Source organism: Myxine glutinosa, chromosome 11, assembly GCF_964187855.1.
Source record: "Myxine glutinosa chromosome 11, kmMyxGlut1.1, whole genome shotgun sequence".
Lineage (NCBI taxonomy): Eukaryota > Metazoa > Chordata > Myxini > Myxiniformes > Myxinidae > Myxine > Myxine glutinosa.
Genome location: NC_136271.1, coordinates 22,974,085 through 22,990,468, shown reverse-complemented (window position 1 = coordinate 22,990,468; position 16,384 = coordinate 22,974,085). Strand labels below are relative to the sequence as shown.

The window sequence follows — 16,384 nt, the reverse complement described above, 5'->3', positions numbered from 1 at the left end:
AAGAAACTCAACCCGAGATGGATGTAAAATGTACAAAAATAATATTTATTAAACGGAACCCGATAACAAAGAACGCAACGATAAATACTACAACCCCCTAATGAGTGCTCCTACATCAGATTTCAACAACAGACAAAGGAAGAGGATAAATTAAAGGAACCGTTGTGTTCTGTGTGGTGCGGCTTATCTCTGTCTGCAGTGTCAGGGATCGTCTGGCTCAAGCACAGTCCGGACGTAGCTCCGGTGTTCGCGGGAACCGCTCGGCCGTTGGCGCGAAACAGGCCTCGATGTCCTCACACGCCGCAGTGCTCGTACTGTCGCCCACGCGCCGCCTCTCCCGTCGGCTGTCTCAATCCCAGATGCCAAACGAACAGGGGAACGAGGAGACGAGGCCGGCACGCAGCCACTTGGTTGAATAAGTGATTTGTATATTGCAGACACCTGAAACTCATCACAGGTCAGTTCCATTCCAAAGTAAAGGAGAATCACCTGGTTGAAATGTAATTATTTCTAACAACTTCTAAAAGGTGCCAATAATATTGTCCGGGACATTTTAGTATTTCTGTGTGGAATAAGCTAAGATTTAGTAATTTTTTCAGAGTTTTTTGTTTGGTTCTACTACATACTAAAGAAATACATATGTGGGTACCAAAAGATTTTTTAATTTCAACAATTTTCTGGAAGAAATGGTGCATTATTTGAAAAAACTGCAAGGGTACCAATATATACAGTCGTGGCCAAAAATATTGGCACCCTTGCATTTATTCCTGTGGTGAGTTGCAGGTGCCTGCAATATAAAAAATCACTCATTCAACCAGTTTGAATGGAGAAAAGGACTCATTCTGCTGTTTTGTGTCACTGTGTGTACCGCAATGAGCATGGAGAAAAGAAAGAAAACCAGAGAATTGTCTGAGGAAGTCAGACATAAGATCAAGCATGGACCGGACAATCTCAAGGCTACAAGTCCACCTCCAGAGACCTTGATATTCCTGTGTCCACCATACGCAATGTTATCAGGATATTTAAGGCCTATGGCACTGTAGCCAACCTCCCTGGACATGGCCGCAAGAGAAAGCTTGATCGAAGATTGCAGCGAAGAATTGTTCGAATGGTGGAGAAAGCACCTCGATCAATTGCCAAACAGATTCAAGCTGACCTTCAGACACAAGGTATAACAGTTTCAACTCGCAGCATCCGTCGCCAAATCTATGAAAGTGGGTTCTATGGTAAGAGACCCAGGACGACCCCACTGCTGAGAGAGAGACATAAGAAAGCCCAACTGGAGTTTGCCAAAACACACCTGAACAAGCAAAAAATCCTTCTGGGAGAATGTCCTGTGGACAGATGAGACCAAATCAGAGCTTCACTTCCACCAAGCACAGTGGCTGTGTTGTCTCGACTAAGTTCTGTGTCTTGTATTCGTCTATATGCCCATGTGTGTGGCAGCTCCACAACGAGCCTCAGATACTGTTGAAAACATACAATACAGCCCACTGACGAGTCATTTCGATTTGCCATTCAACAAAATAAAAAACGTTGAATATGGAGAAGAACTTTGCAATAAAAATCTTACCTTTTTTTTGCAAGCAATGCTGCAAAAGAGATTATAGTATGTATATACAGTGTATGTATACATATGTATATATATACAGTCACGTGAAAAAGTAAGTACACCACATGTAAAGTTTTGACTTTTTCAACATATTTCAACATACAGCTATTTGATCTTCATTTCAACAATATTGGTAGATAAAGGTGATATAATATAACAAATATCATGAAACATTTACATTTTGCAGTCCATTGTATAATTTAAATAAACATAAATGCAAATTTCGCATGTGGAAAAAGTAAGTACACCCCTACATTTATCACTACTTCAAATAGCTAAAATTAGAATCAGGTCCACCAGCTCAGGTGCAAATGATTAGAGCATCGTTAGAGAGGGTCTTGGAGGAACCTGTCTTATTTAAACCTCAGACATTTAGTTTGGTTTGCTCTTTGTTGTTGAAGTGTGCGGCGTCACCATGCCTAGATCAAAAGAGCTCTCTGAGGCCTTCAGAAAGAAGGTTATAGATGCCTACGAGTCTGGGAATGGATTTACAAAAGATCTCCAAACAATTTGAAATCAATCATTCGACTGTCCGGAAGATCATCTACAAGTGGAGAAGATTCCAAACAACTGCCAACTTGTTCAGGCCAGGCCGCCCCAGCAAGTTCAGCCCGAGAGCAGACCACAAGATGCTGAAAGAAGTCTCTAAGAACCCCAGAATGTCATCACAGGACCTACAGGTAGCTCTTGCCACTGTTGATATCAAAGTGCACGAATCTACCATTAGAAAGAGGCTGCACAAATTTGAGCTACATGGGAGGTGTGCCAGGAGGAAACCTTTGCTGTCCAGAAAGAACATCAGGGCAAGACTAAAGTTTGCCAATGAACACCGAGGCAAAGACCAGCACTTCTGGAACAATGTCCTCTGGACAGATGAGTCAAAGGTAGAGCTATTTGGCCACAGTACCAGAAGACATGTTTGGCGAAAACCAAAGACAGCATTTGACCACAAAAACCCGATACGAACTGTAAAGCATGGTGGTGGAAATATAATGGTTTGGGGCAGCTTTGCTGCATCAGAGCCTGGGCAGCTCACCATCATAGAATCCACGATGAATTCTTCATTGTACCAGAGAGTGCTTGAGGATAATGTGAGGCAATCTGTCGGAAAGTTGAGGCTCAACCAAAGGTGCACCTTGCAACATGACAATGACCCTAAACATCTATCTATAATTCCACTAATCTCTGTGTGTATGTTTGTTTGTTTGTTTGTATGTCTGTGACCGCTGTTTCTCGACAACTACCGGTCCGATATACTTGAAACTTGCCAGGTATATTGCTGGGGACCCGAGGATGTGCCTTTTCAAGGTTTCATATTAATCGGACAATTACTTACCGAGCTATGTCCAAAAAACGATTCAACCAATCAGAGAGCAGCGAGCTATCACGTGTGCCGAACGTGGCGAACACACTCTGCCTCGGATGGCACATTTGAGAGCGTATTCATTTATTTCCCGTCGGCAAACTATGTTGGCGCTATGTTGGCGTTAAACTATGTTTTAAAACTAATTAAAACTAATTTGCGATTCTTTCGCTTTGCGATGCGATTTGCGATTGCGTTAAACTCGCTCGGGCGTTAAACTATGTTTTTAAACTAATTTGCGATTCATTCGCTTTCCTGCGCATTTGTGCACGCGATGGCGATTTCTTTACCAAACTCCGCAAGCGCCAAGCCGTTAGCTTTGGACCAAACCATTTCATGTAAATAGAGGGGGGGGGATTGTCACCGTACTCGCAAGCCGTTCGCTTTGGACCAAACCATTTCATGTAAATAGAGGGGGGGGGATTGTCACCGTACTCGCAAGCCGTTCGCTTTGGACCAAACCATTTCATGTAAATAGAGGGGGGGGATTGTCACCGTACTCGCAAGCCGTTCGCTTTGGACCAAACCATTGCATGTAAATAGAGGGGGGGGATATACTTTTAGATATATATATAGTACGGGCATGCCCTAGTACCAGTAAATCCACCAAGGAATGGCTGAAAAGAAAGAAATGGATGGTTCTGGAATGGCCAAGTCAAAGCCTGGATCTAAATCCTATTGAGATGTTGTGGGGGGATTTGAAACGAGCTGTGCGTGCAAGCTACCCCTCAAACATCACACAGCTGAAAGAATTCTGCATGGAGGAGTGGGCAAAATTTCTCCCAGTCGATGTCAGAGACTGGTAGACAGTTATAAGAAATGCCTACTTGAGGTTGTTTCTGCCAAAGGGGGCAATACCACCTATTAGAGCCAAGGGTGTACTTACTTTTTCCACATGCGAAATTTGCAATTATGTTTAATTAAATTATACAATGGACTACAAAATGTAAATGTTTCATGATATTTATTATATTATATCACCTTTATCTCTCAATATTGTTGAAATGAAGATCAAATAGCTGTATGTTGAAATATGTTGAAAAAGTCAAAACTTTACATGGGGTGTACTTACTTTTTCACACGACTGTATACATCAATCATTAACTTTTGATTTGTTCGATACTTTGAGAAAAGAAGGCCAATCCTTGAGACAAATTGCAAAAAAATGCAGTTGTGTCAGTAAATGCAGTTGCTTGTGCCATTAAACGACACAACAAAACTGGTAAAAATGCAGATAGAAAACATTCTGGTCAACCAAGAATCACAACAGAATCACAGGACAAGTAATCCGAGTCACCAGTCTGCGCAAAAGACGTCTTACAGCACCGGAAATTGGAGCCCAGCTAAACAGCTCCAGCATTGCAACTGTTTCAAGGCCTTCTTTTCTCAAAGTTACAATTGCCCGTCTTTTTTTCTGGCGTTAGCTGAGCTTTGGCACCCATGTTCATGCAATCTGAAACACAAAAACACTCATTAGATTGTATGGCTGGCCTTTCTGTGAACATTTTTTGCAACGGCTGGCAAAAATAGACATTGCACGTGATGAAGAAACTAAGCACCAACATTCATTCCACACAGAGCAGAGTATTTGTAAACAGTTTTTCCTCCTGAGATGAAACGTTAATAATATTAACTTCGCATTTCAGTTTGGATTTTGTATTACACTTTTCAACCTATTTTCAAAAGTTGCTTTCAACCTACGTTTCACACAAGAAAGATGCATTGAAGCACAATATATTATCATTAGATATCAGCAGATATATCTTTGGGAAGAGTTTGGTTCACATATTATGCTCATTTTGCACATGAAACAGTAAAATTAAAAAAAATGTTGGGTGTACCTAAACTTTTGACCGGTAGTGTATGTTGGCGTATTGTTTCAATGGGGAAAAGAGGGACAGCTAATTGCATTAATAGATGCGGTGGAGTGTTTTCATTCTGCACAGTAACTCGTGGGGGATGACTTGTTATGCAGCTGGTGGGATATCCTGCGAAGCAATGTACACAGTGTAAATGATGGGATATCCCACGAAGCAATGTTCACAGTGTGAATGGTGGGATATCCGGCGAAGCAATGTTCACAGTGTGAATAGTGGCATATCCCGTGAAACAATGTTCACAGTGTGAATGGTGGCATATCCCGTGAAACAATGTTCACAGTGTGAATGGTGGGATATCTGGCAAAGCTATATTTATGGTGTGAATGGTGGGATATCCCACGAAGCTTGCTTATCGCGTTGCTAAAATATCTATGTATTTTGTGGAAAGCCGGGAAAACACGAAGCACAGGGCTGCAAATGTAGAAGCAGGTCATGCACACGACTTGTGAAAGATATGATTTTTTGCGTTATGTCCAGTTGCTTTAGGAGTGGCTGGTGGAAGATATGTTTCAGAACTGTCATGCGCACAGCTTGTGGAAATTCTTTTTTTGTGCTCTCGAAAAACCGTGGATACGCGGGATACAGGGTCGCAGATGCAGAAGCAGGTCGCAATTTATCAACCATGAATATGCGGAACCTGCGAATGTTGGGGTCCGACTGTATATATGTCCTCCATGCCATGTTATTGAGGATAGGGATGGAGTGTGGACTGCACGTGCGCTTTTGCCCAAAGTTTACTCCTGCTCCACCCACCTTGGTGAGGAGAGGGGTGGAGCTTGCATCAATCCAACAAACTCAGTTTTATAATATAGATATCGGTGAATGTTACACAGTACTGTAATTGGAGAAAGAAACATAGTTCCTATTGAAGAGTACCTTTAATGAAGATATTTCTGAGAGATGTGATGGAGAACTTGATAGTAGAGACCCTTGTGGAGAATTCCCAGGCCTTTCAACTGAGAACTTAAGCATGGCTTTGGTGGGCAAGCCCCGGGTTGGCCGGTGGCTAGACACCAGTGGAGGCGGTTCCATTGAAGTGATATCATGATCAGGGCTGTGTACTGGCAAGAAAAGCTGTGATGTACAGCCTGATGTAAATCCGGGTTGGTGTGAAGTAGCCCATGGGATAGGGGCAGACAAAGAAGCTATAGTATTTTCACCAATTAAAGTACTCTTGGGTTTTCTTCCTCGTTTCTTTCCAACATAAATTGTTCCACGTTTGCTAACATGGATTTCGCGCCGAGATCTGCATCTACTATTGGAGGGTGATACAGAAACGGGTGAGCTAATAACCTTCGCTTGCTCATTTTGTGCTGTTAGTACCAACTGCTGCAGGACACGTTCACGTGTCGGAGTTGGGAGCTTGTTGATCTTATGAAGCATATCCGAGTCTACTGTGGCCACAGGCTGACCTCCACAAACATTAGGATGCACCTTTATTCTGCAATCATTATGTTTAGCTGCATTTGATCGTTTGCATCCCACGCTTCTCGGTGAATGTCTAATGCGACCTCTAAGGTCTTCTACAGGGTGCACTTTTCTTGGTCTCCCTCTTCTCCGGTCTGGCACCAATACTGTGAGGCCAGCTATATTATCAAACAATGGGTCAGCAGTCAATGTCTGTTTATCATGGTTGTTGGCTCGGTCTCGTGTGCCGATATCTTCATTATGTGCTGTTCTTTTTCGGTTCTTTGATGAGCGATTGTTGGTTATTCTGTGATTGCTGTGGGACTTGCCAATATTGCGAATGCCTTGAGCACAATGAGATGTCCTTTGGCTCAAAACAAACTTTCGAGATTGAGAAAGCCCTTCATGAAGATGAAACTGGCCAGGTCGTGCTTCTCTGTTCAAATGTAGACTTCGTTGTTGCTTCATCAGGAAAGAGTTGTCCTTTTCAGACCTGCTATTGAAACTCATGCATTTGTCAGACCAAGCTGTTGCTAGTGCATATTCTCTATCCCATCCTTTTTCACCTGGCACTGAAACGTCAACTGATTTTTCATTTCCTCTAGAAACTTGTACGAAGTCAGAAGGCAGGTCACTTGAGCACTCTGTTAATGGTGATGCTTGGAGTGTTATTTCCCCAAGAAAAGCCTTGGCTGTTGATTCTGTTTCCAAGACATTCATGCACGATGTGGCATCATTTGTAAACAGGCTGCTGTGATTTCCACTTGCATAGGTAGCAGTGAAAACATTTTCTTCTGCAACCACGGCTTGGGATGAAGCATCAGATGCATTCTCAAATGGAAAGGTGTCTGCAGTTGCTTCACATGGTGGACATCCCTGTTTTATTCTCATTATATCAGTACCTTTCTCCCCCATAGCTTTTAGTGTGCTTGCCTCTGCAACTGGTGTTTTGTGAGGAGAGGATTGTATGTCCTGATAGCTTGAAGAACAGGATGACGAGAAAAGGCGAGTGGGGATAGAGCATGACGGTGCTGAAACATTGCAGGTGGCCTTATCTTTCCCAGCTGTGATCGACAACCGTTGGTGTTCATCTTCAAACTTATTATCTGCATCCTCCTCCTCTTCCACCTTATTTTTATCTCTGTGAAAGTATAAGTTCTTAATTTCTTCTTCATTCGAAGCACCATATTGTTTGCCGTGGAAGTCATTGATTATTAGGTCAGTGTACAATTCACGAGAACAACCTTTATGCATGCTGCTATCCTTCTTTGCGATTACGCATGACTTTTTAAATCGTTTTACTTCTTCCTCCTTGTCTTTGTTATCATCTTGCTCTTTTACAACCTCTTTATTCTGGCAATCATGAAGGTTTGTGCCAATGGAAGAAATCCCACTTATAGCTGCCGAATGACTATGAAAGGCTCCATTGGAGCTAGTGCCTGTCCGGCCACGTTTCCATGGTCTCTTCGCCTCACGCTGCACCAGACAACCAACCTGTGGGAGAGATCCAAACCACGTTACTCAAATTCACTTCAGCCATTTAGGTTTTAATAAACTTTCCAATCATATGACAGTAATGAAAACAAGAGTATAAATAACTCGATGAAAACTGTTTTATAAATATTATCCAACTCAAAACAATTCAGAAATGTAATAAACATATAAAACTATTACTCTCAATCATTAAGGTTATCCATATTTTTGAAAAGTATGGGCAAAGACTCTCAAACACTAAAGGATATAATTAATCAATCCCACGGCTTAATGACTTATGCGATAATGTTAGTAGTACTAGAAAACTACATTGAGATTACTTTGCTGGCTGCCTGGGGCTGCTGTATTGCTTTAAAGGCTGTGCGACACAAATCATAGTTTTCAAAATAACGTGATGTATATTAGAACTAAACCAAAGCAATTTTGTGTTTATACAAACTTTTATCATTGCCAGTTGGAAAGAACAATTCGTCATCAAAAAAAAAAAAAAATCTGCCTTGTATATCACATTTAATATCGAGGCAGGGAATGTGGCCAGGGTACCAGCCAACAATGGCCTACTCTTTGAGAGTCTATGTGGGATCATGTCAACAACCGAATGCAGAAACAACACTTGGTCCTAGCGCTGTATCAGAATGGGGCGGGGGTTGGGGGAGAGGGTTATAGTTAAATTATACCTTGTCAGGGATCGAACCTGCAAACCTCAAGACGGGAAATCTGAAGGATGAGGAAACTGCCTCCTCTGCTATTATACTGCCCCTCGGTTGAACACACCAAAGTCCATTTCCAACTTATGATCGTTGTAAACTATTAACAGCAGGTATTTGCTTCGTCAATTCTCAAATAATGTACAGGAAATTGCTTTCACAAAGAATCTATATTATAAAAGGAGCCGTGTCTGTCTGTCTGTTTGTTGTGCTATATATAACTTGATTATCCAACTTTTTCAATACATTTCAATAAAAATAAGATTTCAATAAATCAAACTACGGTGGATTCGGGTAACTCTCGGGAGTTTTTGTGATCCCAATTTTTTTTCTTTATTTTCTTTATGGGTACATGGACACGCGTGTCAAAACTGCAAATGCCAACACTGCGCGGAGTTACACTGTTGGTTATCCCTGCGCGGAGAGCAGGATCTCCCAGGAATCATATTTTTTTCTTACCCCATAGACTATAGCCATCGCAGCAAAGATTGGTATTTCTGTCAGCGAAGCAATGGGTCTTATATTCCAGTGGACTATAATATTTGTTGACAGCAGCTGAAATGGCTAAAAAAACGAACATTCCGCAAATCGATTGCTGATTTATTGGGAGGGTAAATATGTTTGGAATGGAAGCCAGGAGAATGGATGTGGATAATAAAAAGTACATAGAAAAAGAAAGCAGGGAGATGGTGAAAGGCTGCACAGTTAAGATAAGGATGAGAGAAAACCTAGACTCTGCATGCTGGTGGCAGACATCATTATGATTAGCCAATCCTTGGCCAAATTCCTGCTGTGGTCTTTCATTCCTTTCAATTTGTTTTGCTGGTGCCTACATTTCTGCATCCGACTCTAACCTGATGCTGGTTTACATAAGGATCATTTTTCTTCATTGATGTCGGATGGATTGCATTCAACACAGATGTTCCATTTTGGTTGCTGATTTCAGATTGTTGAATCCACTCTTAGTGGGGCGGCTTAGCCCAAATATTCAAAAGAATTGTGCATTTTGTGATACAAGCACCAAATTTGGCACAAATGTACATTAATATGTTGCGAACATTTTCAGATATTGGGCCACTTGAAATTCCGTAATTTTTTTTTTCAAATTTTTTCTAATTTCGTAATTTCAAATTTTTCGGGTGACACCGTCACAATTTCGGTCTTCGAGGCCGGCCGATAGGCAAAGTGTGACCGGAAGGGACGAGGTTCTCCTGACCACGTGGCTCTCGATCTGGGAAGCGAGAGGCGTTCCATTAGTGGACGCGCCCCTCACGCCCGACTTTTGGGCGGCCCCGGCAGGCCGTTTGTTTTGACGTTCCGTGACAGGCCCCGCACCCCCACCTCCGGGCCGACCGGAAGCTTGTGCTGAGTACATCATACCTGAACAACTCAGTGAGGCAGAACCACTACTACAAGCTTTGTCTGGAATTTTGTGGACTAACAGACAAACAGACATACAGACAAGCTGGGATCAAAACATTACCTCCTTCCACCATTGAGTGTAGAGGTAAACATCATGGAAATTATATCATGCCCTAGATTTAATTCATGCTTACCCGTGTATTTGCTTCACTGGTTCACAAGGTCTTTTGCATACATGTAATTCAGACTCTCGTCTTCATTGCTGACCACACAATGTTCGCAACATATTAATGTACATTTGTGCCAAATTTGGTGCTTGTATCACAAAATGCACAATTCTTTTGAATATTTGGGCTAAGCCGCCCCACTATATCGGCCGGCCTCGAAGACCGAAATTGTGACGGTGTCACCCGAAAAATTTGAAATTACGAAATTTGAAAAAATTTGAAAAAAAAAATTACGGAATTTCAAGTGGCCCAATATCTGAAAATGTTCGCAACATATTAATGTACATTTGTGCCAAATTTGGTGCTTGTATCACAAAATGCACAACAGGTTTGCTATGCTGCTACACTATCTAATTATCTATACTATAAGAGAGCCATTTGTGTGTTTGTCTGCCTGTCTGTCTGTCACCATTTTTCTTAAGAGATGGCCAAACGGATCTTCATCAAACTTTCAGAGGTTCATCAGTGAGTGTATGGGCGTGTTTTAGGCAAAAAAAAAACTTCGGAAATTTTGAAGAAAAAGGTTGATTTTTTGGATTAAAAAAATTTAAAAATCGGCCAGTGACGGTTAAAATGGTAAAGCGTTTGAAGATTTCAGCTCTCTGGTAAACCTCAGCGCTGGATTGAGAGTGTTGAACTGCGTCAATAAGTTATCACATGCCACAACCAAAAGGTTGGCTGATCGTATCAAACAGCATGTGCCCCTGGCGATTCGAGGAAATATATTGGGAGTTAGAACACAACCAATGCGAGCATATCGGAACGTTCATGGACCGTAGGCCATTTCTTCCTGTTCTTCTGCCATGGCACGGCACTTGGTAGCCAACCCCGATCGTGCAAATCAGTACAATGCAGATATGTTCAAGATATTGAGCCTAGGTCGGTGTATGTTACATCTAAGTATATATATAAATATAATAACCACCTTTAGAGGCCATTTTTCCCCGCAAAGCGGGGGTTGGCCTTTTTCGGGAACCGTGGTTGTTGTTGTTTTTCGGTCCCCTTTTTGAAGCAATGTTTTACGGCCGGATGCCCTTCCGGACGCCGCCAACCCTTTTTGCCGCCTTTAACGACAAACAGGGAATTACCAGTGAACTGGTACTCAATTAGCCGACCTCGGAAGGATGACAGGCTGAGTCAACCCCCCTGGCGTTACATCTATGTATGTTGGAAGCAATCTCCATCCATTCCACGGACCCTACATTGCGTCACCTAAAGGAATTTGTACATTCTCTCATTCTCTTTCAACAAGGAAAGATCAAAGCTGTTGCCCCAACCCCTGTCCATAGTATGTTATGCAAATGGGGAGTCCTCGGCTTTGGGGGAACTCCATCCCCCATCCCTCCGAGGTGTTGGTGCAAATGGTGAGCCATCGATCTCAACTCCGCTTCAGCCAACCGGAGCCAGAGATAGTGGTGACTGAGCCAACTAATGGGTGTTCAGATTACCAATTAGTGTCGAACTTAGGCCTACATAGACATGCTTATATATGCACGCGCTTTCACTTCCTTCTTTCTCTTGCTGTGATTTACCTTGAGGAGTACAGCACGAAAAGCTTTGGTTAATCTTATGATGTCGTGTATGTTTTCGTGTATTTTGAAGTTCTGTAGTACCAAACATTTGTTTGTATATACTTCAATTGAAATAAAAATAAAAGCTTTAAAGGCTGTAGAAGAAAAAAAACAATATAACTTTTTTTGGGGAAGTTTACTGATGATGTACCGTTACACCACCTTATTTAACATGTTAAATTAGTTATTTGTGATAGTTGATTGTGTCATTTATGATGAAGCTAAAACCTGCAAGTTTCCAATTTGAGTGATTTTAAATTTTGTTTGACTGCCAGACAGGCACCTTACTCCTCTGTGTGCACGCGTGCTCAGGACAAGATTCCGTACAATTTGCCAAATTCAGAGCCAAAGTACTGCTAAGTTGCACGTTTGTGTTCCACTTCATGTTCTGATTCATATTCTACAGTGTTCAAATATACATTTCAACTGAAACGAAATACTCCCTCAATCACAGACAAATGTCGGCAGTCAGACAGACAGACAGACACAGACAAACAGAGTGAACCAATTGCTTAACCCCGCCTTGCGCATGGGATAATTACATCACAATCCTTTTCTTTCAGTTTTTTCCCAAACATCCTGTACCTATTTTTCAAATCCTCAGAGTAAACTTCTCCTACACCATCAGCTGCTACATTTGCCAAAACCAATATCTTTCTTCCATGACCTGACACAATGTCATCCAACATTCTTTCAAAATCCATCACACCCACTCTTTTAAAATAACACAAAACAAGTACAGATATATTCAAAGTACACCGCTCACATGCCAAATAAATAAATAACATCCTCCAGTGCGGCATTGCCAGGGCGCCTTCGGCCGCCATGTAGCGCATAGAGACGGTATTGGGAGGAAGAGGTGTAAAATAATTGAATGATTAATTGTGAAAATAAAATAAATATATAATAATCGTAAAATAATTAATTTCTTAATCAATACAATAATTATCTCTATGACTCTCTGGAAAATCCTCTCTATATCTTTGCTGATGACTCCACTCTCTGCTGCTCCATGCCTCATCCCTCAGATCGGCAGTCTGCAGCCTCCTGACTCTGCAGACCTGGACAAAAATCACAGACTGGTCAAACAAGTGGAACATGTCTTTCAATCCTGACAAATCTCACACTCTTACTATGTCTCTCCGAAAAGACCAAATGGACAACCCTCCCATCTACTTTCTGAATAATCCTCTCCAAGAAGTTCTGTCACTCAAGCTTTTGGGTCTCACTATCTGCCATGATCTTTCCTGGGAAAACCACATTTCCAAGCTGGCCTCCAAAGCCAGTCGCCGACTGGGCATCCTCCGTCGTGCGAAGTCCTTCCTTGGCACACCTGAGCTCCTCACCACATACAAGGCTTTCATCCGCAGCTCAATGGAATACTGTTCCCCCCTCTGGGCCGGTGCTCCTGCCTCACACCTAGCTCGGCTTCACGCTGTTGAAACCAAAGCTTTCAGAAGCATTGGAATCTGCTACGATGAAGCTAACTTTGAGGGCCTTTCACTCACTCACCGCAGGCAGGTCAGTGGTCTTTCTGTTTTCTCCCGACTCCTCTCCGGCCTTGCTCCCCCCGCTCTCTCTGAGCTCTGTCCTCCAAATATTCCAACAAGTCGCACATGATCTGCCTGCAACCCTCTTCTGGTTAAACTGCCAAAATCAAGACTCTCTGCTCACCTTCACTCCTTCATTCCTCTTTTCTCCCGCCTCTGGAACAAACTCCCTCACTGTCTTCAATCCCACTCCTCCCTCCAGGTCTTCAAAACAGCTGTTCACCACCATCTCTTATCCTCCCCCATCCAAAACCTTGATCTTTTCTACCCCTGCTAATTTCACCCCAGATCCACTTTTTTGAAATACCAACTTCTTTCCTGGAAGTCCTTGCAGTGTCCTTGTGTTTTTCTACTTCTCCCACCCCTCCCCCCCCTTCCCACCCCTCTCCCCCCAAGTCCTCTTCCTCCCACAGATCTCCCGATGCCGCTGCTCTCAAATGTTGTGTTTGTGTGCTTCCCCTTCTCTCCCCATCCTGTCTACCACTCCCCTTATTATATGTTTTGTGTGTCTGTTTGATTTTTTGTGTGATAAATGTTAGCTCTTTCACGAGCCTCGATCCTGTATACAACAAAAAAAAAAAAGAAGTCATTAATAACGAAAATAAATAAATAATAATTGTAAATTAATTAAATTATTAATCAATGAGCTAATAGAATACCTAAACCACCACCGTTTTATCCCAATCTGTAACTGAAAAAAACAAAATGTCATTAATCGAATAATTAAATAATTAATCGATTAATTGATTAATCTATAAATCCAAAATATCCTTTATAGCCACATCACTTGGTCACGATCGTGTCCAAATATTAGCTTCCTAGCTCAAAAGGTGCCTGAGATATTGTTCACAAGAGAAAGGAAATAAATAAGTACTTAATTAATCGCTAATAATTAAATAACTCCTCAATTTATTGATTAATCAAAAAACAAAAAATAAAGTTTTTGAAAAAGGACTTGCTCACTATTGTGCCGAAATTTCGGCTTCCGAGCTCAAAGGATGGCTGAGATATCGCCCGGACAAACAAACAAACAAACAAACAAGAAAGAAAGAAAGAAAACAAACAAACAACCAGAGTGAAAACTGAGTACTCCCTTTCAGCGTGCGTCACTGCCGAGCCCCCTTCGGTGCCCGGCAATGACGTCATGCGGCGCCTGGAGATGGCATAGGAATGGAGCGGTGTACAATTATCTGTGACCAATCATTGGTGCAGAATGAAGAATCTGCGTATTTATTAGTTTCATCACCAACAAAAAAAATGTCCTGGCATTTTTTCCTACCATCTCCCGCCAAACCAAACCAGTGTAAAACTGCCACATCCCCATCGCCACCCGAACCTGCCATACTCCAATCACCACACTTGGAACATCCACACCCTCACCCGCCGCACCTCTACTCACATACGTCACATACCTACCCCTACGCACCAAGACTGCCACCCGCGCCTCTCACCCAAATAACCACTTGCACCTGTTACACCACTACCTCCACATGCTGCAACCACACCACCCAACACCGCCTGCACACCCAACAACTCCCACACCCCCAAAACTGACCGTATCCCTACTACCATCCATGCCCACTGTAGAACCACCCCACAAACACGACAAACTCCCTTCAATAAATCCTCTACCTCCCAACAAATCCCACAAAGCTGCAATATCTTTCCTCAACCCATCCGCCAAAGTCCGGTGTGCCACCTCTACACATTTCCCACAGGAAAGATCTCTAAACAAAACACCCACCACACTGTATATAATCACTTATGCATGGCTTTCTATTCATCCAGTGTCATCTGCTTGGCGCCACCCTCTTCTTTTTCTTCTTTCAGCTCTCCAGGCTTGCTCGTCTCGGTGTCACCATCAGTATTGGGTTGAGCAACGTCATGTTAGTAGCCCCGATATTCCCATTTGAGTGATCCATTACTCCAATATCATCCTTCATGGAGTCCCAGTTGTGAGACCCATTCATTGCTCACTTGTCCTATAGTTTCAGGCCAATGCAGTCACTCACACCATGCCATTCAAACTGATGCTTTCCAAAAATGTGAAATCCGTCTATGTGGTTGAACCCCCTTTTTTTTTTTTTACTATCTCCTCCTCTCCCCTTCTGCCCCTCCCAGACATCCAGCCTGTCAGCACCAAAACAGCACCCAAGGAAGGGGGTCACAAAATGACCTTCCTTATGCTTCAGTCACATTTGGCTCGGCGGCCGTAGGGTCTAAAAAATCTACGGCCACTAGCAATTATAGGGCGGCCGCAGTATTTCCACGGCCACACAATGTAGCAGTCACATATGTTTTTATTTTTCGGGTAGCCGCACGGGGTATTTAGAAATTGTGGAGACCGAAAATGTGGGGGTGCCGTACGGTCTTTGATTTGATGTCGCACGGTGACCTTAGGGCGTCCCTGCAGCGGCCATATAATTTTCAAGGCAGACGCAAGGTAGCCTCAAGGTGCCCGCAAGGCGACCGCAGGGGGGCCCTAAGGCGAACGTGCGGCCAGACGGACGGTAACGAGTGGGTATATATACCAGTTCTTTTTCATATGTATAACAGCACTTACAGTTGTCATGGCTACGGCTTGTCGAATTGCTACGGCCACCCAAGAAATGAAAAAAGTTATAACTCCGCGCTATAATTCCACGGCGACCCCTACGGCCTGTAAAATATAGCCATACGCCCTAGGGCCACCCTGAGGCCACCTCAGAAACTCTGCGGCCGCCGCACGTTTCTGTCAATTTAGGGGGGGTACGGCCGCCGTATCCTAGCTGTAGAGCAAATGTGACTGATGCTTTAGTTGGCAAACATCCTCCAGCCCTGCGGAAAAACCAAACCCGACCCTCCTCCTAGCGGATCCCATTCCCAGGCACATACTGGGCAAACTGAGGAAGAGGCAAGGCCAGGGGTGAGCGCACACCACAATCTCCTTGAAACACACACAACATTCCCCGACCTACAAACCTTACAGCACAATTTTCCCTCCTGAATGCCGTACCATCTTCACTACATCTGCCATGCGAGCTTTGCTGTTCCTGACAGCCATGGCCTGCTTACACAAAACCTCCGTGGATCGCCATATGCTGGACCGTCCTGCAGCATCAGGGAGAGGTTGATGGACCACCTGCCTCGGCAGTCATCTCTGCAGGCCCTCACTGGCCCTCGGAGGTGCCACCATCAAAGCGCGGCACAGCCTCACCTTTCCCTAGTGGAC

At 43.2% G+C, this 16,384-nt stretch overlaps 1 protein-coding gene across 1 annotated transcript in view; it reads right to left on the bottom strand.

Moving 5' to 3' along the window:
* Positions 1-16,384, bottom strand: part of LOC137416273 (uncharacterized) — a 76,790-nt gene that overhangs the window by 14,354 nt on the left and 46,052 nt on the right. The window contains exon 3 of the mRNA XM_068101801.2: positions 5,732-7,756. Coding sequence (XP_067957902.2) covers positions 5,732-7,756 — 2,025 coding nt within the window. The remainder of the gene's footprint in view (positions 1-5,731; positions 7,757-16,384) is intronic.